This window comes from Fundulus heteroclitus, chromosome 5, assembly GCF_011125445.2.
Source record: "Fundulus heteroclitus isolate FHET01 chromosome 5, MU-UCD_Fhet_4.1, whole genome shotgun sequence".
In the NCBI taxonomy this organism is placed as follows: Eukaryota; Metazoa; Chordata; class Actinopteri; order Cyprinodontiformes; family Fundulidae; genus Fundulus; species Fundulus heteroclitus.
In genome coordinates this window covers 26245349-26269536 of record NC_046365.1, presented here as the reverse complement: position 1 = coordinate 26269536, position 24188 = coordinate 26245349, and the positions used below count along the sequence as shown (strand labels likewise).

Sequence of the window (24188 nt, the reverse complement as noted above, 5' to 3'; positions counted from 1 at the left end):
TGTATTTGAATTCCCCAAACCCATCCACCCACCGACCATCAAAACACGCTCACGCTCTCTACTGCATGCTCACACACACACACACACACACACACACACACACACACACACACACACACACACACACACACACACACACACACACACACACACACAGACATTGTCTTTAGGACAATGTTTGATTTCTTCTTTAATCTTCTTTTATAACCAATTTCTGAGGCCATGACAGAACAGTTGTTTTAATATTGAGATTATTTTACACACAGCTGGACTCTACTTAATTTGATCTCTGATGGCAGTTGCTGTGTGCCAACTATGAATTAGCTGATTATTTCCATCAGTGTACCTTAAATTTAGTTTTATTTGCCAGTCTACCAATTTCATTGGTGTGTAATGTTCTGTTGTGGTTTTGGTTATTTTCAGTTAGTCGACTTTTCTGTTTTAGGATTTATTTCTGTGTTGTGTCGTTTTGTATTGGATTTATCCTTAACCGGTATTAGTCTTTATTTCAGCTAGTGTTGGTCCAGTCTTTGTCTTGCTTTTTACCTTAGGTTTAGTCAGTGTGCTCCGTTTATTATTTCCACCTGTGTTGGTCAATTAGTCCCGCCCTGCTCTTTTGTTCCGGTCATCTATTTAAGCCCGCTTTAGTTTTTGGTTTGTTGTCAGGACGTCTTGTGTTATCCCCATGTCCAAGTTCCCCGGTAAGAGTTCTTTCCCTTCTGTTTTTTGTTTAGCCTGCCTGTCCGCTTGCCCGTTTTACTTTCGGCTCGTCTGCTTTTTGAGTTTGCCTTGTTGTGTTGCCTGGAGCCAAGTCTTTTGTCCCCTGGACCTTTTTGCTAATAAACCCCTTTTTTAAAGCTTCAGCTCTGTGTCCGGCTAACATTTGGGTTCTCCTTATTCAAATCATTACATTACGTCCTGACCAACATGAACTCAAAGCCGACACGTTATCTCCTTTCTGGAGGAGCTAAGCTCACTCAGCCCGGCGCACCACTATCCTCCCACTCTCAAGGCTGTTGTTCATTGGACTTACCCTGTCAGTCCGCCTCATCGCCGTTCATCCCGGATCCGGACCTTTTTCTGGAGGTCGACGCCGAGATGATCTGGGAGCTCCGTCCCGACTTATTCCCTGAGTCGGTCCCGTTTCCCCCTCCTGACGCGGAGGCGAATGAGTCTTCGCTGGCAGTTCCGTCCCGTCGGGAGGAACCGGCATCCCCGCTAGCCCCGCCGTCTCGCCGCCGAAGGAGGAAGCGCTCGTCTGCCGGCCCCCCCATCCAGCAATGGCGGGCAGCCGCCCGATGAGCCAGTTCGGCCTCACCCGACTGCCGAGTCTCTGGCTCGACCCACTTCCGGTCCAGCAGACAGGAGTTCCTCGCTTCCCAGAGTTGAGAGGCCTACAGCTCCCCCTGCTGGCGTCCGTGACTCGGAGTACTTGACATTGGAGAGCAAAATAAGAACTTTTGCCCCCATCATCAAACGTCTCAGGGAGGCTCTTCTGATCCAATATTCTGAGGAGCTGGAGAAGAAGTTAAAGGAAGTTGAGGGTCATTATAGGACTGCACTACAGGCTTTCTACAGCCGACCCGAGTCTGTCCTCGAGGGTCTGGCCAACCCCTCGACTTCCATCAAGCCCACTTTCCGAGAATTGGTCCAGGAGGACTTGGCGTCACCCAACTCACAGGAGGGGGTCCAGCAGATCCTGCTGCCGCAGACGTACGACGTAGGAACCCAGAGGGGTCTGTCGCAGATGTCCGACGTGGGAACCCAGAGGGGTCCGTCGCAGACGTCCGACGTGGGAACCCAGAGGGGTCCGTCGCAGACGTCCGACGTGGGAACCCAGAGGGGTCCGTCGCAGACGTCCGACGTGGGAACCCAGAGGGGTCCGTCGCAGACGTCCGACGTGGGAACCCAGAGGGGTCCGTCGCAGACGTCCGACGTGGGAACCCAGGGGGGTCCGTCGCAGACATCCGATGTGGGAACCCAGGGGGGTCCGGCGCTGACGTGCGACGTTGGAACCCAGATTGGTCCGTCGCGGACCTGCGACGTTGGAACCCAGGGGGATCCTTCGCTCTTCGGTCATCCAGGACCTCAGAAGGGGATGCAACAACCGGGACCCCCTGGAGACCTAGAGCCTCATGGGGTTCTTTACAAGTCCAGACCCCAGATAGCCCTCATGGACAGCCAGCTCTGGGAGAGACTTTATTGGACGTCTCTTTCTGAGACCCTCCAGGAGTTGATTCTGAGACTCCTGGTGGCTAAGGGTCTGACTCTGGTGCCTGAAACCTGCAGCCCGGGGCCTCCTGAAACCTGCAGCCCGGGGCCTCCTGAAACTTGCAGCCCGGGGCCTCCTGAAACTTGCAGCCCGGGGCCTCCTGAAACCTGCAGCCCGGGGCCTCCTGAAACCTGTAGCCCGGGGTCTCCTGAAGCCTGTAGCCCTGTGGTCTCTGTAGTCTGTAGTCCTGTGGCCACCTCAGCAGCCTGTAGCCAGGCTCCCACCTCAGCAGCCTGTAGCCAGGCTCCCACCTCAGCAGCCTGTAGCCAGGCCCCCACGTTAGCTGCCTGTAGCCAGGCCCCCACGTTAGCTGCCTGTAGCCAGGCCCCCACGTTAGCTGCCTGTAGCCAGGCCCCCACGTTAGCTGCCTGTAGCCAGGCTCCCACGTTAGCTGCCTGTAGCCAGGCTTCCCCTTTAGTCGCCTGTAGCCAGGCTTCCCCTTCAGTCGCCTGTAGCCAGGCTTCCCCTTCAGTCGCCTGTAGCCAGGCTTCCCCTTCAGTCGCCTATAGCCAGGCTTCCCCTTCAGTCGCCTATAGCCAGGCTTCCCCTTCAGTCGCCTGTAGCCAGGCTTCCCCTTCAGTCGCCTGTAGCCAGGCTTCTTCGTCGGTCGCCTGTCGCCAGGCTCTTTCCTCCGTCGCCTGTAGTCAGGCTCCTTCGTCTGTCGCCTGTAGCCAGGCTTCCCCTTCGGTCGCCTGTAGTCAGGCTCCCCCTTCGGTCGCCTGTAGTCAGGCTTCCCCTTCGGTCGCCTGTAGTCAGGCTCCCCCTTCGGTCGCCTGTAGTCAGGCTCCTTCGTCTGTCGCCTGTAGTCAGGCTCCTTCGTCCGTCGCCTGTAGTCAGGCTCCTTCGTCCGTCGCCTGTAGTCAGGCTCCTTCGTCTGTCGCCTGTAGTCAGGCTCCTTCGTCCGTCGCCTGTAGCCAGGCTCCTTCGTCCGTCGCCTGTAGCCAGGCTCCTTCGTCCGTCGCCTGTAGTCAGGCTCCCCCTTCGGTTGCCTGTAGTCAGGCTCCCCCTTCGGTTGCCTGTAGTCAGGCTTCCCCTTCGGTTGCCTGTAGTCAGGCTCCCCCTTCGGTCGCCTGTAGTCAGGCTCCCCCTTCGGTCGCCTGTAGTCAGGCTCCCCCTTCGGTCGCCTGTAGTCAGGCTCCCCCTTCGGTCGCCTGTAACCAGGCTCCTTCGTCCGTCGCCTGTAGCCAGGCTCCTTTTTCAGTCGCCTGTAGCCAGGCTCCCGCACCGGGAACCAGTGACCAGGCGCCGCCGCCTGTAGCCGCTAACCAGGCGCCGCCGCCTGTAGCCGCTAACCAGGCGCCGCCGCCTGTAGCCACTAACCAGGCGCCGCCGCCTGTAGCCATTAACACGGCGCCGCCGCCTGTAGCCACTAACCAGGCACCGCCGCCTGTAGCCACTAACCAGGCGTCGCCGCCTGTAGCCACTAACCAGACGCCGCCGCCTGCAGTCATTAACACGGCGCCGCCGCCTGTAGCCACTAACACGGCGTCGCCTCCCGTAGTCTTTAGTCTGGCGCCTCTTTCAGCCCGTAGTTCGGCGCCCTCCTCAGCCTATAGTCCGGTGCCTTCCGCATCCTTGAGTTTGACGCCTTCCCTACCCTGTAGTCCGGCGCCGGATCCTGTCTTCTCTCTCTCCAGATCTCGCCGCCGGCCTCCTAGATTCCTGCTCCGCCGCCGGCCTCCTAGATTCTTGCTCCGCCGCCGGTCTCCGAGGTTCCTGCTCCGTAGACGGCCTCCTGGACGTCCGCCGGAGAGCCTAGCATGCCGGGGCCATCCGCCAGAGAACCTGTCACGCCGGGGTCGTCCGCTAGAGAACCTGTCACGCCGGGGCTATCTGCCGGAAAACCTGTCACGTCTGGTCCGTCCGCCAGGACGACCGCCGGAGAACCTGTCACGCCGGGGCAGTCCGCCGGAGAACCTGTCACGTCTGGGCCGTCCGCCGGGACGACCGCCGGAGAACCTGTCACGTCTGGGCCGTCCGCCGGGACGACCGCCGGAGAACCTGTCACGTCTGGGCCGTCCGCCGGGACGACCGCCGGAGAACCTGTCACGTCTGGGACGTCCGCCGGGACGACCGCCGGAGAACCTGTCACGTCTGGGCCCTCCGCCGGGACGTCCGCCGGAGAATCTGTCACGCCGGGGCCGTCCGCCGGAGAACCTCTCACGCAGGGGCCCCCCGCCGGGAAGACCGCCAGACTTCCTGATTCGCTGGGGTCGTCCGCCGGGAAGACCGCCGGACTCTCTGTTGGGGGAACTGTTTTGGAGATTTTCTGTTAGTTTGGATTCGCCCGATGTGGGTTGTTTTCTGTTTTGGACTCTTGTTTTGGTTGTTTTGTCTTTTTTTTTCTGACCCTCCTGCCTGTAGCCCCCTCCACCCGCCCGGTCAGACTTTTATTTAGTTTCTTTGTAGAGACGTAAGGGCGTCTAGAATCCGCCCTTGAGGGGGGGGCTCTGTAATGTTCTGTTGTGGTTTTGGTTATTTTCAGTTAGTCGACTTTTCTGTTTTAGGATTTATTTCTGTGTTGTGTCGTTTTGTATTGGATTTATCCTTAACCGGTATTAGTCTTTATTTCAGCTAGTGTTTGTCCAGTCTTTGTCTTGCTTTTTACCTTAGGTTTAGTCAGTGTGCTCCGTTTATTATTTCCACCTGTGTTGGTCAATTAGTCCCGCCCTGCTCTTTTGTTCCGGTCATCTATTTAAGCCCGCTTTAGTTTTTGGTTTGTTGTCAGGACGTCTTGTGTTATCCCCATGTCCAAGTTCCCCGGTAAGAGTTCTTTCCCTTCTGTTTTTTGTTTAGCCTGCCTGTCCGCTTGCCCGTTTTACTTTCGGCTCGTCTGCTTTTTGAGTTTGCCTTGTTGTGTTGCCTGGAGCCAAGTCTTTTGTCCCCTGGACCTTTTTGCTAATAAACCCCTTTTTTAAAGCTTCAGCTCTGTGTCCGGCTAACATTTGGGTTCTCCTTATTCAAATCATTACATGGTGGTGATCATTTGGAAACGAATTTCTGTCAAAAAAAAAAAAAAAAAATTCAACAAGGATGATTTTGTGCATCTTGAAAAAATAGATTGTGGTTACTAATGGGCACGCTTTACATGCAAGTAAATTAATTTACTGAAAACCAATGACTATACATTTTAATGATTTCACTGTACATTTTTAGGCCTAACACTGTTGCTCAGCTCTGTTCTCCAAACTTGACTGTATGCCCCCAAATAGCCAAAAATGCTATGACTTGTGCAATTTGTATGTGTCCAATTTTGCTACGCATCCGAACAATAATCCAGTTTTCTAACCAGAATTTTGCTTTAACATGCTTGGGCAGATCATCGGCCCACAGGAGAACACAAAAGAAACAGCCCAATCTCACAGAAAAGTAAAATTTCCCAAATCCTTTTTGTGCAATTTCTAGAGGACTACATGTGTGGTTTGTGCTTATGTTAGCATGGCAGCAATGGCAAGATATGACAGTGTGTCTTTTAACATAAGATATTATTTTCACAAGCTTTTATATTATAACCAGATGCTTTATTTGCATCAACCAGCAACAGAAAGCAAAGAAAGGGCTTATAAAAGAGCTACTGTGACCATATTAACTTGGTATTTCTGATTTTAATCGTACAAAGTAATGCACAATATTGTCAAACTGTAACATTAGGACATTGTAATTAAGTCATTAGGTAGTTATGTATTTATTAGCTGCATTTGGTGTTGTAAAACCTTATAGGGAAAAATATAAGCGGCTTATTTACAGTGCCTTATCTTAATTAGTCCCTCCCCCTTTGTTCTGTGGTGGTGGAGCAGTCAGTGTGACTGTCCAAGGGGACCCATTTGCTGCTATTTGGAAACAAGGAAGTTTCATGTTTTATTAAAGAAGTTGGGCCTGCTTGTCCCAATCAAGCCCCTGAAAAGAATAGCTTCCAATAACCCAAAATTAGCACGGTTACAATATATTAAAAATTCAATATCTGAGACCAGACTTAATCTGGTCATTCTTGTTTGACCGCTAATTTTTTTACCATCTTAAATGTGAAACAATTGTCTGATAACCATGCATTTCTTCATTGTTTCCATTCATTTAGTCAAGAGTCAAGAATGTTTTATTTTATTAAGAGTACATTTCCTACAATTGCTGTATTATAGCTGTCATTGCCACTTTCACAGTCGTTTCCACATGAAGATTAGTAGCATCTGTGTTAACACAACCAACATCTGTCAATATCTGTGTCAACTTTTTTATAGAGCATTTCACAACAAACAAGAGCCATCAAAGTGTTGCACAGCAAGAACAGTAAATAGTTGCCAGGAGTAGTAAAAAAAAAAAAAAGAAGCACATCTGGGTGACTAAACAGCTTCCCTTTACTACCGCCTTTCATTTTTGTGACTAATATCTGAAAAGGGCTTAAATCTGAAACCAATTTGCAAATCTGAAAATCAGGACCTTCAGTTTAAATGTCTGCTGTAGGGTTAGGGTTGGATTAGGGTTTGTAACCACTACAAAAAGATAAAAAAATATTGAAATGAACAGCTCTATCAGATTACTTTACAATGCCAGATAACGATTTGGAAACTTTATGATGCTGGAAAATGAAGACCATGAGAACCCAATGGATTACTTTGCCATCATTTTAGTAAACATTCAGTTTGTGTTTGAGATAATTACTATTCCTGTGTATTTGAAGGCAATTTACATTGACTCTCAAACTTATTAGCAACCTCAGTAAAGTTGTAAACAATGCTTTAAAATAAACCTATCTTTCATTGCAGTAGCCTATATTGCAGCAAAAAGATTTAGAAAGATACAAAATAATTAGTTGAAATCCTTTTTCAGTTGGGAAATACATCCCACATTTAAAAATGCATTTTTTTTCTCCACAAAATGCTCTTAGATAAAGTTTAAATAAAGCAATCATGTTTTGATCCTAATAATCCAGACAATACAAAAGAGTAGTAACCCACCTCAGAAGAAGAATTATAAAAAAAAAAACAAAATAAATAGAAAGGTAACAAAAAAGGCTGGAGGAGCACTCATATTTATTTGTGCTTCATGTGAGGATTGTTGTGCAATTTAACCTATATGATTATGAGTAGCATTAATAATTGTAAATGGATATCACAATTAATAATATGTTATTCTAGTCACATCCAAATGGTTGTGATAAAGTGCTACCATCCTTTAATGATTATAACTAGCAATTGGGTTTATTAATTAACAATTGTTAACCTCATTTACCACGAAAGACTCGCCACCAGTAAACAATCCAATCCATCCACCCATCCATCCATTTTCTAACACGTCTATCCCTATTGGGGTCACAAGGGGTGCTGGTGCCTATCTCCAGCTGTCAATGGGCGAGAGGCGGAGTCCACCCTGGACAGGTCACCAGTCTATTGCAGAAGTTAATAATCTTAAATTATAATTGCACCTGGAATCACTAATCATTTACCACAAGCAAAGGAAACGTGTCAATGTATATTCGTGTGTATAACTCAAAAAGGGTTGATCCATAAACTCTTAGAGACGATTCAGTCACTGATATAAAAACCACAGACAACCAAGGTTAAACTATTTAAAATGTATTAAACCAATAATTCACTGATACCGCAATTATTCTGTTTAGTACTAATACTTCTTGAACACGCAACTGAATCAAAACAACATAAAATAAGAAAACAACAGGAAAGATCTCGCCTCGTCTATGGGCGAAAAGGGGGGGGGGGGCTTCTTTGTTTTTCCTAGGTTGTGTGTGTCAACCTATTTAGAGTCCAGGACCTCCCTTGTCAACCCCATGACAGGAGGTAAAAGTGGTTTGCGGCTTTGTCCAGCAAAACATCGAGCCGTGTTGCATGCTGAGAGCCGTAGTCTGATCGGCCGTTTAGTGGCATAACAGGATGATGGTAAAGGAGCTACAAAAGTCCCCAAACCCCACTATTAGAGGACCATAGCAAAGAGTATCCTGTTGGGCTCACCAAGTATCCAAAGCAACCTCTTGTTTGTAAGTGCTGTTCAAAATATTCCAGGAAAAATATTTTCTTTTGTCTGACCATCACAAATGTAAACATCCAACTCAACTGAGACTGCTTTTTATCATCTTAGGCTAGGATTGAGCTTTTAATCTACAAAGACTATTTGGCGTCAAACAAAGGATGATGTGGATGTGGAAAAGCGCTTCATGCTCACTGTTAAATGCGGTGGAGGATCTGTGATATGATGTGTGGGCCATGAGCAGAGGTTAGGGTTAGACAACCATGCGAGCACAACACACTCTGAACCCGAAAGCAAATGAGAGAGGCATGGTTTTGGACAGCAGGAGGAAGCTGGGCAGAACTAACTTGCATTGGTAGAACAGGCAGACTCCACGCAGAAAGGCCCCCCACTCAGGTTTTAACCAAGGAACTTCTTGCTCCAGGACAGCAGTCCTCTTTAAATAGTCAGATCTACAGTTATTCAGCCAGCTGATGACTCATAACCTATTTACATTTCTATCTGTGCTTCTCTACCTGCATGTCACCAACACCTTTTTCCCGTCACGATTAGGCCGTTTCCAAACCCCCAATCACTGTGACCGCTAAAGCCTGTGAAGCACAGAGAACAATAAGTGTCCGACACAATATTAATGAGTCTTCAAAAACACTTTAACTACACTTTGAAAAGCTGGATGAGAAACAACTATTTCTATTAGATAATGAATGTGAGTGTTTTAAGGCAGACATCTCACCTTTTAGCATTTCTCTTTAAACCTGTGTTCTTTTATCTGCACCGATAGTGATCTTAGACTAGACAGTGACATATTTAAGCTATTATGTCTGACACTGCAATGCTCAGATAAAAGCAACACAGCGGCAAATGAACAAATACACTTAAAATCCTGCCAATTGTATGGCGTGGAGAAAGTGCTTATAGTGCGTAAAAAGCAGGAAGTGCTTTTAACTCAAAGAGCATGTGCTGAGGGCAGGATTAGGACCTTGATAAATATGTGAGAAGGCTTATCAATGTTTAATCAACCTCGGAGCAGTTTTAGAAGACTCGAGGCTCACAGTGACAGAATATGAAATAAAGTCTCATTCAAAACCATTATAAGCTATTTCTGTCATAAACATTAATGATATCTGCAAGTGGATTAATACAGAAATCTGGGGGAGCTCTTTTTTTTCTTTTTGCTGCTTTCAACATTTTAATATCTAGGATAATAAATAAAGGCAAGAGCCTTTACTTACTCCACCAATTAAAGGTATCAGGGTTATAACGGAGATATTTTTAGCTCTCATTCCCCCCCCATTTTTAGCATGATTTAAACCATGGAAATGCAGTAAGACTTTGGTTTCACATTTGAGTTACTGGAAAATCTATTCGTTGTCATGGGAATTGCTCTGCAGTGTTTGTGCAGAACTTCACCAAGCATTTTAATTTTTAACTGACACATTTGCTTCAGTTAAGTTAAAAATATCCAATGTTGGCAATACATTTGAAAGACTTTTTTTATGTCAAATAACTTAGAATAAACAAAATAGGCAACATGATTTACAGGCCAACTGTTCTATTTATCTTACAGGTTAAGCTTAGTGGTTAATAACCATAAGTGGCCTAGTTCAAATAAATCAAATCAAAATTTCCTAAATAGAGAGGTTTAAAGCTGCAACAGGTAACTTTTAAATAAACGTATGTTTTTTTAATCTATTTGCTAAAATAGTCCCTATGTCTTGACAGAAAAATATGAGACTGATAATCTGTGAAAAAATTAAGCTTCTCTGGCTCCTCTCAGTGGTCCTACTACAATTTTCAGAATAACACCGCTCCCGGAAAGAAACAACCAATCAGAGCCAGGAGGAATGTCTGACTTGTCAAGCATGAGCGCTACCGTCATTCATGCTTAAAATTTGACGGTGGGCTGCAGCTGTGTGAAGAAATGGTGGAGGAACAATCAGCTTTACAGGAAAACTATTATTATTATTATTATTATTATTATTATTATTATTATTATTATTATTACATAATATAAAAGTCAGGCAAAGTCAGGCAAGATGAATCATAAGGATTCATCAGTTTCAGAGAATTAAAGAGTTTGGACACAAAATTTGAAATAAACTGGCCCTAGCATTATTGACAGCAGCCTGATCCTCAGTTAAACATTTTTTTTAAATCCCCCAAGGAAATTTGAAGCTTATCCTTCTCCCATTTTCTAAAACAAGTAGATGATCCGAAACACAAATCATAAAACATCATAAACATCTCTAGATGAACAAAATGTCAAAGCCGATTCCAGGGTGTGTCCCTTTCCATGTGTTTTACCACTAACTAACTGATTCAAATTAAGATAACTGATCAAATTTAAAGTCTTTTTTTTTTAGCTGCATGGTCTCACAACACACATGAATGTTAAAATCTCAAGCAATCAAAATCCAATCATAATCTAATTTTTTTGCAGATAGACCCAGTGCATGTTCACAGTTATATATATATTAAACCTATTTGTGAACATGGTGTGTGTGTGTGTGTGTATCTGCAAGCAATATGTTCCTGTGTTTTTTTTCCCTTCACATAAGGCCAGACAGAGCACAGACTAATGCTTCCAGGAGTGCCGAACAAGCAACGTAAGCCTCAGCGGTTTGAACTTGACTCTGATTTGCAGCAAGCAAATGATTGACAAAGGTTGACACCTTCATTCCCCAGAGCTCTGCATCGACCAGACAAACATACAGGCTCTAAAACCCCTTAAGTGGCTATGACTGCAGTGTACAGGCTTCGGCCCGCTGGGATATGCAGAGGTCAATGGTTTGAAACTGGCTCACAGAAAAGGAGGCCAGTGTATTGTCTTTTAATTCTACAACACTGTGAGCATTCACAAGAAAATAAAAAACTTTGAAATGTCGATACTGAAAAGTATTCTGCCTCTAATGCTGCATGTTTCTGTGTGCAGTCAACCTCTCTTCCCCTCCATCACCTCTTGATTGCTTTCTCTCTCCATCACAAATACCCCCCCCCCCCCCCCCCCCCCCACACACACACACACACACACAGTCATCCATTAGAGCAACAATAACACTTGCAAGCCTGTTTTGTCACTTAGCGCTACATCGCAATCTCCCCTCAGGCACTGACAGCATTGATGGGGGGTAGATATGGGGGGTTACTCACTCTGCCAATCTTGTTGTTGACTTTACTGCCTCCACCTCTGATATTGGGAATATGTCTTCCTGTTGTTGTTGTTGCTGTTGTTGTTGTTTTTTGACATCTCCATATTTTTCTCACCATATTGTACAGCAAGTAAATCACATTGTATAGTTCACTGCTTAAATATTTGACAGCATTTTGAATTGCCTAAGTTCACTAACTGTGTCAACAACCCGTCTGAATCAGGATGAACTTTTTGCACAATGATGATCCTCTCTGCACACTGAATTGTTTGTTGCGATTTGGACCTGGCCTGTTTTGTGGGCGTGAGTTGCTTCAAGGAGTACGGTCTCTGTTGAGCCTTCTTCCGAACAGTGTCTATGTATGAGTGCAAGTTCAGGCCCCGAGAGGGGGGCGGTAGACTCAGTAGGCAGAGAGGTGCCGTCGTTTGCGTACAGAGAAGAGGAGTGGGTAGAGAACACAGCCCTGAGGGGCGCCAGAGCTGGTGGTTTTTGTGTGGGAGAAGATACTCCTGAGACTCACCTGCTGCTGCCTGTCCACCAGGAAGCTGGTGATTCGCTGACAGGTGGAGGCGGGGACTGTGAGCTTGGTGAGCTTCTGGTGGAGGATGTCAGGTTCATGGTGTTAAACGTAGAGTTGACGTCCACAAACAGGATCCTGGTGTACGTCTCTTGGTGATTGAGGTGATGTGGGATGAAGTGCAGTCCCAAGTTGGTTGCATCTGTTGTTGACCTGTTTACCCACTAAGCAAACTGCAGGGGGTCTAGCAAGGGGCCTGTGATATCTTCCAGTTGCTTCAGCACTAGTTGCTCAAATAATTTCATGACTACAGACATCAGGGCGTAGTCGTGTTGGTGACTTTCTTAGGGATGACGGTGTACCGTTTCAAGCAGTAGAGACATCACACAGCTCCAGAGACCTGTTAAATATCTGAATAAAGATTGGTGCCTTCAGAGGTTTTAGGCAGAAGTAGGAAGTACCATCAGGTCCTGGATCCTTCCTGGTCTTCTGACACTACGGCTGCTTTTACCTGCCTAGATTTCCTTTGTCAGCTTGTTTCTTGCCTGTTTATGCAGGGCAGGATTTCCACTGCTGTAAGCCACTTATTTTCTCCGGTTTCGCTAGATGTCCAGAAAACCATGGTTTATTGTTCCTGTATTTATGTGCAAAAATGTCTCGGTCTGCACACACATGTCCTCACAGAAACTGATGCGTTATGTCAGTTCGTCAGTAAAAGCATTCAGGTCAATTGATGAATGAGTCCATTTCCTAACAGTCCTAACCACATGCTTGGATGTTTTTAGTTTTTGCTTGTAATTTGGAATAAGAGGAAAGAGACAGAAAAACAATGAAGCTGCATGGAGATCACTGCGGTACACATAATTTAAAGTGTTGTAACAGTGATCCAGTGTGTTTTCCTGTCCCTGTTGGGACATTTTAGAGGCTGTTTGTGTTTTGAAAGGTAATTTGAGAGGTTTGTGCTGTTAAAGTCACCAAAAACAATGATAAGAGAGTCTCTGTGTTTTTCTCCATATCTGTTATCACCTCATTTTAGATGTTTTGAGATGTAAAAAACAATCAAAATTAATGATGGTAGCTCCAGTGGTGAACAAAAGGGTTTGCAGTTTATAAAAAAATAACTCCAGGTGAGGACCACATGTCTTTTGTCATACTATGACATCAGAACACCAACCTTCATTTATATACGCACACGTTCCACCTCCTCCTCCAAGAGCTCTGCACTGCAGTCCGCTGGAAACAGCTGGAAGCCCAGAATCAGAAGTGTGCAGTCCGTGATGTGTTCTCTGGCTTCGGTGAAACACAGGGCAGCAGATCTGATGAAGTCCGAGCTCCTTGTGCTGAGAAGGAGTAGCTCATGCGTTTTGTTCCATGCCTGGAAGATAGACAGAAGTAGAGTATGCAGTCTCTGCTGTCAGAGCTTGAGAAAAAGCAGGCTGCTCGCTCCCTCTTCTTCATTTCTGGTAAAGTCCTTAGAGAGTTGCCACACCTCCAACATGGATCTCACAGGATGCCCAGATTGTGAACGGCCTGAAACTTAGGAGTTGCAGTCTTGTGAAAATGACAGCAGTATACCAGCAACTTACGGTGGGAATATACAAAAGACACACAGTATGAGTGAGCGTAGAAGTGAGGCAGCCATCTGCGGCGCCATCTTGCCTTCAACGTTGTTGAGACCAGTCTCCAGAGTAACGTCAAATAGATAAAAGTATCAGATAATAGACAAACATCCACACATGATGATGTTTTCATCACCATGCTTTTCCAAGAGATTTATGTTCAGTGTTCTGGTCCGATAAACGTAGCTACAGCGTTTGCATGCAGGCCAAAAGGTTTGCTTTTGGTATCATCTGACCAGAGCTCCTTGTGCCACATTTTTACCGTTTCTTCTACATGGCTCATGGCAAAGTGACTTGGATGTCTTTTTTTTTTTTTTAAACTCATCTATAAAGGCCAGATTTATGGAGCCATTACTAGTCGCCCCGTCAAATAATTCTCCCACCTGAGCTTGGGCTTTCTGCAGCCCCTCCAGAGTTCCCATGGGATTTTCTGTCTAATGCTTTTCTTTTGTTGTTATGTGTTGGTAGGTATGTAGTTCTGCCATATTTTCACTTTGGGGATGATGGGCTGAAGAGTTTTCCATGATATAGTCAAAGTTTGTGATATTTTATTACAACCTATCACTGCTTTAAGCGCCTCTGGAACTTTCTCCATGACTTGTCTGCTGCTTCACTTGGGCTTCATGATGCTGTTTGCTTACTTATGGTCTCTAACAAACCTCTTAGGCCTTTCACATAACAACTGGATTTGCACTAAAATGAAATGATATGCAAGTGGACTTTTTAATTTTTTTAATTTTTTAGTAAGGTGACTTCTGAAGTCAATTGTTTGGAAACACAATCTACACATTTCGGATATTTGCATGTAAAAAATAAATAGGAAAAAAAATTTAAAAACCCATTATTCTTTGACAATACTTTTGCACATACAGTATATGGGTTGTCAAGATGCTGGGTTTCCTCCTGCAAAGTATAGCTGGAATAATCTCACGTGTACCATTAGACATTCCTGTACCTTAATTTATGAGTGTGTTTTGCAGGAAACCAGAATTCCTACCAAATGTTTTACTCACCCATAACATAATGCAGCTTCAGGGATATGGTCACAACACACTGTTGATGCATTTTCTCTCTGAATAAACAGCTGAAATAGTCAGGAGTATGCACATCCTCTGCATTAATGCATGCCTGCATGTGCATGCATACGTTTTTTGCTCTCCAGGCCCTTTGGTCACACACGTTCTCGCTAAGAGACTGCTGCTACTGCAAGTCGGCTGGCTGGTGGCCCCGGGCTGGATTTTGGTTGCAGGCAGGGGGACAGGGTGTACGGCTTTGTCAAGGGCCATCAGTGTCCTTGCTCTACTTACTCTACACCAACACTAACAGGGTTTATGGCTGTGTGAGTGAGAGGAAGAGACAGACAGTCAGGGATGCAAGCAAAAAAAAAAAAAAAAAAAAAACATGCTGCCATCAGGGTTTTTGATATTTGTGTGTGTGGCTTATGTGTGTGTAGGATAAAAAAAAGAAAAAATGTTCTCGTTTTGTGTGATCTGTGTATATGTGGGTGTGTTTTTGTGTGTGTTACGGTGGTCCTGCGGCCTCTATTACAGTGCTGGTGTGTTGGTTCAGTGCATTCAAAAAAGGCAGAGGTTTCTGTCCTCCTTCTTAGTTATGCATGTGTGTGTACAAGCCAAAGCCTTTGAATGCATTTTGGACATTTGTTGAGTAGTGACCTAAATCTGTCGACCGGCATTACCTAACAAGGAGAAGGAGGGGAATGTATGTCAAATATAAACGTACAAGCACACATATGTTTACGTATACATGAACTACATTTGCTTTAACTTTAATTATCAAAATGGAGTCATTTAAACGAAAAATGTAGCCATGGAAAAGCAAAATCTCTCAGCAATTACAGCTGAATCTTCAATAAGTCTATGAATCTCTATGAAATAATCAAATCAACTATTGTTACATTTTGTGGAGTAGATATCAGATTTTGACCCATTTATTTTAATTCCTTTAAATCTTTCAGTCTACAAAAATGTCCATTATGGATGGTCCTTGCAAAGTAAAATTGAATGTGGCATCGAGCATTAAACCCATATTATCCTGTAGGTTGTGAGTGCTGTGAATCCAATTCCTTGATTTTACACACACACGTGGCCAAATAAAGATCATTCTGATTCTGATAATGAGTGAGAAGTTATTAGATTTCTTGTATATTTTGTAATAATATACACTAAAGTGTGCCCTTGACAAAAGTTTTGATATCTTATCATGAAAATGACACGTCAATGAAAACAAACCAACTTAAGTAAAAAGAAATTGTGTACATTCCTTTCACTGCCTTCGCTGTTAGAAAATTAATTTGGCCTTTTAAATGATTTCTTCTTTTTTTGTCACACTTAAATGTTTTCAGATCATCAAATACATTTTGAAATCAGACCAAGACAACCTATAATAAGTAAATACAAAAAGCAGTTTTAAAATAACCTTGGGTGAAACAGCTGCCATCAAGCATGTGTGATAAGAATAAGTCTTCAATGTCACTCTGGACAAATTTTGGCACACTCTTTGGACAGGTTATATTTCAGTCACTTTTTATCACAATCATGAACAGCCCATTTCAGGTCCACAGCAACTCAATTGTATTTAAGTCAAGACTAGGCCATCAAAAAAGTTCCTTTTTCGAGACATTCTACTACATAAAATTAATCGTTCCAAAAATTACAGGAAGTTGTTCAGGCCCTAAAGAACCAAAGCATCCCCAGACCATCGTATCACCCCCAACGCTTCACTGCTGGTATGATGTTATTCTGAAAGGCTGTGCTAGTTTTACACCAGATATAAGAGAATGTACAACTTACAGAAAGTTCCAGGTTTGTTTCATCAATCCACAGAATTTTTTCCCAAAAGTCTTGCAGATCATCGAGATGTTTTCATGGAAATGTGAGACGGGACTCTGTGATGTTTTTGGTGGATGTTTTGCTGTTAAATTGTGAACAATTACCTACAGTGAAGACAGTCAGGTCTATAACACTTTAATGATTGATAGATATCAGTGACATTGTATGAATGTCTTTAGATCAGGTCATATTCTTTTTTCATATCTTTACCTTACTTCATGTTGCCAGGCAGGTTCTGGCACCTTTACGACAGCATCAAATCGAAGTGATTTACGGACTCTGCAAGTCTAGCAGTAATCAGGCCTGGGTGTGGCCAAAAAAGTTTAACTACAAATGTGGTTAATCACAAGTAATTCAAGAATCAAGAATCAGAAATCATGATTTAACAAGGCAATTATATATAGTAGTCATGTCCAATCAGGAACAAAATAGGTTTAAAACCTCCTTTACAAGAGTGACCTGGCCAAGACAGAAAACAGAAATATAAAAAGCAGTTTCACATTTCAAGAAAAAATACCCTGTTATTACATAGCCTTAAACATTTGGACTGTTACATGGTAGCTAACGTCTCTGTCCTTTAAAATGGACTTAAATACCCCCAAAGGTATAATTACATAGGGAAAAAATGGGTTGGATATCTTTTCTTGCTTTATAAATGTAATAATTTTAAAACTGTATTCCAAATCAACTATTATCTACATCTGATACTAAAGTTTGTTTGGTTATCTGAAACAAAATGCAAAAACAGAAGGAATTTGTAAAAGGGTGAATACTTTCTAATGGCTCTGAGCGTCATTTGGTACCTTTTGAAATGTGGGGTAACACATATCTTTCCAAATATTTCTTTCTGTTTGGCATCCTTTTGTTTCTTTGTTTTAAAAAGGGCTGCAACCTTTAATTGAGGGTGTTTTGTCTTGTCATGATTCCAGGACATCTCAATCTGGATTTGAGTTCCTTGTAACTTCAATTATTTTTGGACTATAAGACAGTTTTGTTCTGGTTATATTCAATTGTTTTTTTCTATGTTGTGTTGTGTGTTCATTCTGTGTTATTTCATGCTACCCTCCGTACGTTGCCTGCACCCCGTCAGGGTACTTTACTGAATGTTCCCATCCAGTTATTTAGTCTTACCTGTTCCTTGTACCAATGATCACCTTCCCCTGTATATGTCCCTTCCCTGATTCACTGTGACATCCTCCTGCTGTGTATCCTGTTGTGTTGTCCTGTTGTGTTCAGAATATACCACAAGACAGTTGAGCAAGTTTTCTCTTTTTGCATCTGGTCGGTTCACTAGATGCCCCCAAACACTGAATTCAAGTCACTGTACAGCCTGAAGTAAGGTGGATCCTGTATCATGGTATGGGGATGTTCCCATACTATGGTGGCGGACCTATGTATTGCATACCAAGGATCATGGATCAATGTAAATTCAGAATAATCAATTATTTTGAACATGACTGCTTAATGCTCCAACTTTCCTTCAGTAAGCTAGTTGGCACTTGATAAAGTGTCCTATTTAATTATCTTAAATCTCTTTATCTTACTGTAACATGCCTATTGGATTAGTGTGAATGACAAATGGATGAAATCTTTGGAAATTATGATCCTTTAATATGTGAAATCCTTCTTCCAGGAGCTTAAGTGTAACTCTTTCCTTGACTGAGAAGCTCTTAAATGGGAGATTTCTATTAACCAGGTGAACAGTCTGGTGGTGGTAATTTCAAAATGTTGAAATTGTATTTAGACTGTCCATGTGACTGCAAGTACATTTTCCTGCAAATTAAACAGAGTATCTTTTAAAATGCAAAAATAAAACAGGAAACATCTAAGTGAGAGTAGGAACCATAGAGGGTGGACAACCGAGTTTAGAAAAATTCAAAAGCCTGGCAGTCCGTTGTGGACCACAGCAGTGAATAATCAAGTGATTATCTTTGTGGAAAAGGATAAAAACTGTTTTCAACATCTCAATAAATGAAAGACTCCTCAGGCGATTAACCAAATCTCTAGATATCCTGAGTGCAAACACAGATCCTTTATTCAAAGCTAAGAAATATTCAAGTATATATAGAGTTTCTTATTGATGTTTAATCATCAGTGTGATCGGCAATACTAATCAACCTTCTTGTATATTACAGCACATTGCAAAAGCAGTCATACTCCTTTAACTTTGCATTTTATTAAGATTTTAATATGTAGTAATGTAGTAATAGGCCAACACAAAGCAGCACATTACTGTAATTAATTAAAAAAATTAACACAGGGTTACCAAGTTTTTCCTTTCAAAAACTTTGTAATCAGTCCCCCCAAGCCGATCCTTTCTACACCCAACGCTTTGTGACAACCTACATGGATTGTGACAAACTGCTAATAGGACCACAAATTGTTTTATCCTTACCACTGTTCCAAAAATGCATTGTGTCCTGTTAATATGGCCTCTCACCTGAGCTGTGGATCTGCAGCTTCTCAAGCATCTCACAGGTTTGTTGGCTACTTCTCTGATTTATGCTTCCCATACCCAGCTTGTCAGATTACGTTGAAGCCCATGTCATCTTACCAACAACAGAATCTATTTATTCAATTATTAGAGGCAGCAGTGGATTTTATTTAGAAGTATGAGTCTAAAGGGGTGGGGGATTCCTATGCTGAGCACACTTTTCCAAATGGATATTTCTTATATATCCATTTTTGACTTTACAGCTGTGCAGTATATTGTTTCAGTCTATCACAATAAAGCCCAATAAACTAAATTGAAGTTTGTGGTTGTAATAAGTGAGAATATGACATGTTCAAGGGATATAAGGGGAAAAAGCCACAAAGCTGCACTGCAGACAGATGCTTGTGTGTTGCATTGACTTTCACTCTTTGTTTACAACCAAGCTCTGACCATAATTTCTACAATTATCTGTTCGTGTCTAAGTTTCACCTTAAACTATTCAGTTCACCCCTCGGCCCTAGCCTGGACCTCAGGAATTATGTTTCACCTCATTAGAATCCGTCTTTGATCCCCGCGAGGACTACAGCTACTGACAAGGTCAAAGATTATACAAGTAAAAAGTTCTAATTAGGTAACAAAAACAAGGACACACAATCACTCCCCGAGTCATAATGTTTAGTTCCTCAGACCACACTGCAGCAGCCAGCTGATTAGCATGCTAAGCAGGAAGAAGAAATGCAATACGGCGCATGTTGTAGTTTAGCCTCTATCTGCCGTTCTGTCGGAGGCCAAGAGTTCAGTCTATATTCAGGAATCATATTACTGTTGTTCTCTTGTAGCTCATTCGCCTGCATCCCTTATGTTCCCCCTCACGAAATTGCCCTGGGATCACCCTCGCCTTCAGTCAGCTGTTTACCTCGTTACGCCCGCTATGGATGAGGCTGGCTCTGCAGCATCATTTATTTAGGATTAATGAAAAGTGGCCTAAAGTGAGTGCAGCAGTCCGTCTGCGCATGTGTGTGTGAGAGTGTGTGTGTTTGTGTGTGTGTGTGTGTGAGAGAGAGAGAGGGAGAGAGAGAGAGTGGTGATGAAGGGAGATCAAGGCTTTTTCATGGGTCAGTGGCCAGTTTCGCCTCTGGCTAATTGTGGACTTAAAACACAAACTCTCTCTTATACACTTTCCCTCCCAGACAAGTAAAGGCAGCATATCTCCTCATTCCCCTTTCCTCCGTCTTTCTCCTTGAGACTACTCTGCGCCGTCTCCATGGCAGCAGCAGCTTGAGTGATTTTTCACTGCACGGATTGTTCAGTTGTTATCTCTGTTTTGCTCCCTGGCTCTGTCTGCCTCTCCCTATTATTCTGTCTCCCTTCCTGCTCTGCCGTGTTGTTTCACGTGCATCCATTTCATTTTTTTTTTTTTTGTGCGGGATACTCATCATCCTGCATGCTCATACACACAGATGCGCACAGACAAAAGACAATGCAGCTCTTTGCTCTCATTTTCACCGTTGCTCTGTCTCCTCCCCAGGGTCTCAAATTGCAGCCGGTGGTGTGAAGTCCTAACTCTTCCTGCTCAGCATGGCTGTGTCTCTGTGGTGTATGGCAGTGGGTGTTCTCACTCTGGCTCAAGTCGCCCCCTCTGGTCAAGGTGAGTTTGATAGTGATGAATCCCCCCAAAATGAATAGCTATGCATTATACAAGCGCAGTGTAGAGCTGCATCAGTTTCTTGCCAGTTACACCTTCTGATATTTGCACAAGTACTGACCTGTCAATTAGAGCTTTGAATGACTGCAAATCGATAACATTAAAAATATATGTCGTGCAATTTCTGGCTGACCTGAAATTTTGGATGTGTTTATAGTAAAATATTCAGTATGTCAAAAGAATTTATCCGGTGTTGCCTTCTCTGTCTGTCACTGAAAGTCTTCAAATGAAGTGCCTCAGGTACCTGGACAGACTCTAACAGAACCTTTTTGGTTTATTTGACCTTTATAAATCAAGCAACAAGTTCCTAACCTTTTCATTTTTGTTAAACACAACATATAATACAAAAGTGTATCAAAAAGGAGGAAAAGCCATTTTCTAAGAGCCTTTATTTTAATCCAAACTGCAGCAACAGCCATTGGTATATTTGAGGAAGAAGATACGATAAGATAGGCTTTATTGATCTCATATTGGAGAAATTCACTTGCCATATACCATTCTATTAAGTTGTTAAATACTTGCAACTATACACATATACAGCTTCATAATTGCAACTAACAAACAAGATAATCTTATATACACTTTTAATTTATCTGCAGATGTTCTCAAAAAGTAAGCTGGTCTAATAAATATATGTCTTCACTCAGAGGCTTCTTCAGATCAGCTGTAACACAAACTGTTACAGTTTCTTTCTGCCCACAGCCATCATCATCTATAATAAAGAAAATAAAACATTGACAGTTACTACAACATTTATTTCCCCCTTAGAGATTAATAAAGTATTTTTGAATTTGAAAGTGTTAGCTGGCATTTCAAAGGAAATATTCTGTGGGAGAAATAGCTTCATAAAAACAAAACGAGATTTGTTTTTGTAACTTCTTACACCCCTTGAACCTCTGCTGTCTTAACAGCTTATAAACATTGCAAATAACTACCTTTAATTCTTCCTCACTAGGTAAAAATAACTTCTACACCAAAGATGTAATTTTATATGTTCAAATTAGCTGGTTTTCTATTTCACACTTTTTTTTTCTTTTCAAGCGCTTGAATGCAGCTGACAATAATAATACTCGCTGTCATGACTGCTGTGGAGAAATACAAAATAATAAATAAAATAAGTCAAAAAAGCATAAAAGGAGAAAAGGAAAAAGAAGGCAGTGTAGAATGATGCTAAAGAGTGACACGGCTACATTTCCCGCACTGAAGGTGACATCAGCTCATGAAGCAATGCCCACCCAAGAGGAAAGTGTCAACAAAGTCTCAACGTACAGTACTTTGAATTACATTGAAACAGTAAAACATTAATTCAAAGTACCAAAAGTAGAGCAGCATTCAGTTGGACTTGTACATTTCTGGTCCAGTTCTGACCAGTCTGTTGACTTTGATATGCAAGAGTATTAGCTAGTCTTCCAACAGCCATGTCACCAAAATACTTCACTTTACTATAATTTACTAGTGATTTTTAACTGTTAGAACATCCACTTCCCAGTCAAATTGGTCATACTAAAAGTCAACCAATTCCAATAATCACCTGACCGATCTACACATAATCTGTTGTGTTTTACTCAAGAATGTTAAACTGAATTAGAGTACCGTAGCCATCAAGTTGTTATCCTGACATTCTCTGTCATGCCTGCTCAGTCTTTAAGTCTGGCTAGAATAAGGTTCTCATTAGATCTTTAGGTATTCTGGCTCCTAAAAGATGGGGAGATTATACCCTGCAGTGAAAGTAAGCATCTGAAAGTCTCACCTTTCCACATTTGGATTACTTCAGGTTTTACCTGTGATGGTTAATTATTCACATGACTCAAACAATACAACAACTGTAAATATGTTTTTCCTCTATTAGCTTATTCAATCAGTTAATTCTGATTTTTGAGATTCACTCTCCTTGTAACTTTTACACACAAACCTACTTTACTGCTTAAAAATGTTAAATGCTTTATATGAAGAAGACAGCAATGCATAAATATAAGTTTCCACCCGGTAAGATTTGAAGTTATATCTTTTAGATGCTGAGTGAATAAGATGGTCAATGATTCAGCACCTCGGACAGTTACACTACTTTCGCAGCCATCCTGGGTTTAATCTCAAGAGGCACTCTCTCTGCTCTGTGTGCTTGATACTTGAGCTGATGTGGGTAACTGAATTAAGGTAACGGTAATGGGATTTTCTCCTGGCATGTAAAGATTCACTCTACCTAGAGCAACATGTTAAAACAGGGCCCTCAAAGGCGAGAAACGGAAACTTGCCATGCTTTATTCCTGACAGCATAGTCCTTGTCAAAAAACCTAAAGAACGTACAACATTTCATCATATGCAGAATTCAGTGTGATGGTATAGACCAGGGCATTTTTTCAAGATGAGCTTCATTTGTGAAGCAAACATAGATCTTTGTGGGATTTGAATTAAGCATTCTGAGCATATTGTTACAACATTCACAAGGGAATCATTAGTGTGTATCAATATTCCCAGGCACTGTAATTAATTGCTGATACAAATCAGAACAGGTAATTAAAGGGAACTGACTTAATTTCTCATGAATATATCTCTTTAGCAGGTAGGGTTTTGTCACTCTTTAGATCATTCTATTGCATGCACCACAGAATATAGTCAGATAAAATGAACCAGAACAAATAGATAAGAAGAAACTGTAATAAACTGAATCTTCAGCAGTAAAATAAATTGTCACAGGATTGGTTAAAAATAATTGTGTATATATTGCCAAAAGGGACCATTAGTTGATTATGATGATACCCTAGAATATCAGAACCTAAAATATAATTTGCTTTGTTTAATTTTCTGTTACTTTCTACATTTTAAAGTGATATGTCCTCTGAGGAAAAATGTAGAATCAGCAAACAGTCCTGATTCTAGGCCTTCTGTGCCAATTGCTGCTATTGACGACCTAAAACCTCAGAGTGGCTGAGATTTAAACATGGTATATTCTCAGATGGAAAAGCTTAAGTTTTTTTCGGTTTGCCTGGAAAAGTAACATTTATTTATCACAACCCAAAATGATTCCAAAAAATTGCATATATACCTATTAGAGTATCTCACGCTAAAGGCTCTGAAACTGACAGGAGCACTGAAGTGTGGATAAAAAGAGGTGTGACGGATGCATTTTATCAGTCTTGGTAGGCGAGTGGCAGCTCATCCAGCGAGAACCAAGCTGGAATTTAAATGTGGAAATGTGGATTTCATCTTAAAAGCTTGAGCTGCAGTCTAAGGGTGTTCAAGCCCATCCACCATCGGCTTTAAGTAGAGAACATGTCAACAGGAATCATATAAATTAACTTTGAAAAGACTCCATCACGCTTCAACTTTTTCCTACTCTTCACATTAAGACCATACATTTCAATATTTTTCACATGGGTTTATGCAATTGACCAACACAAATAGTGCCTAATTAAAGGGCAAAAACGAAAAAGATGCATCGTCATCATCATCATCATCATCATCATCATCATGAACTCTGAGCATGTTCTCTGTCCCTGCTAAAGAAAAACATCCCCCACAGCATTATGAATCCACCACCATGTTTTACCATAAGTTCTTTTGTAAAAATAAAAAAAGGATATTGACAACAATACATCATATGCTTTCCTCTCCACAACTTCTGCATGCATGTTCTCATAATTCATTTTGAGGGCCTGTCAGCATT

General features: G+C 42.5%; 1 protein-coding gene across 5 annotated transcripts in view; it reads left to right on the top strand.

Annotated features, from left to right (window-relative positions):
• The window catches only part of LOC105929283 (adhesion G protein-coupled receptor L1), a 58800-nt gene that overhangs the window by 4959 nt on the left and 29653 nt on the right, over positions 1-24188 (top strand). For all 5 annotated transcript variants that reach the window (XM_036137307.1, XM_036137308.1, XM_036137306.1 and 2 more), the window contains exon 2: positions 20348-20467. In XM_036137307.1, the coding sequence (XP_035993200.1) occupies positions 20398-20467 (70 nt within the window). In that variant the 5' untranslated portion in view covers positions 20348-20397. The remainder of the gene's footprint in view (positions 1-20347; positions 20468-24188) is intronic.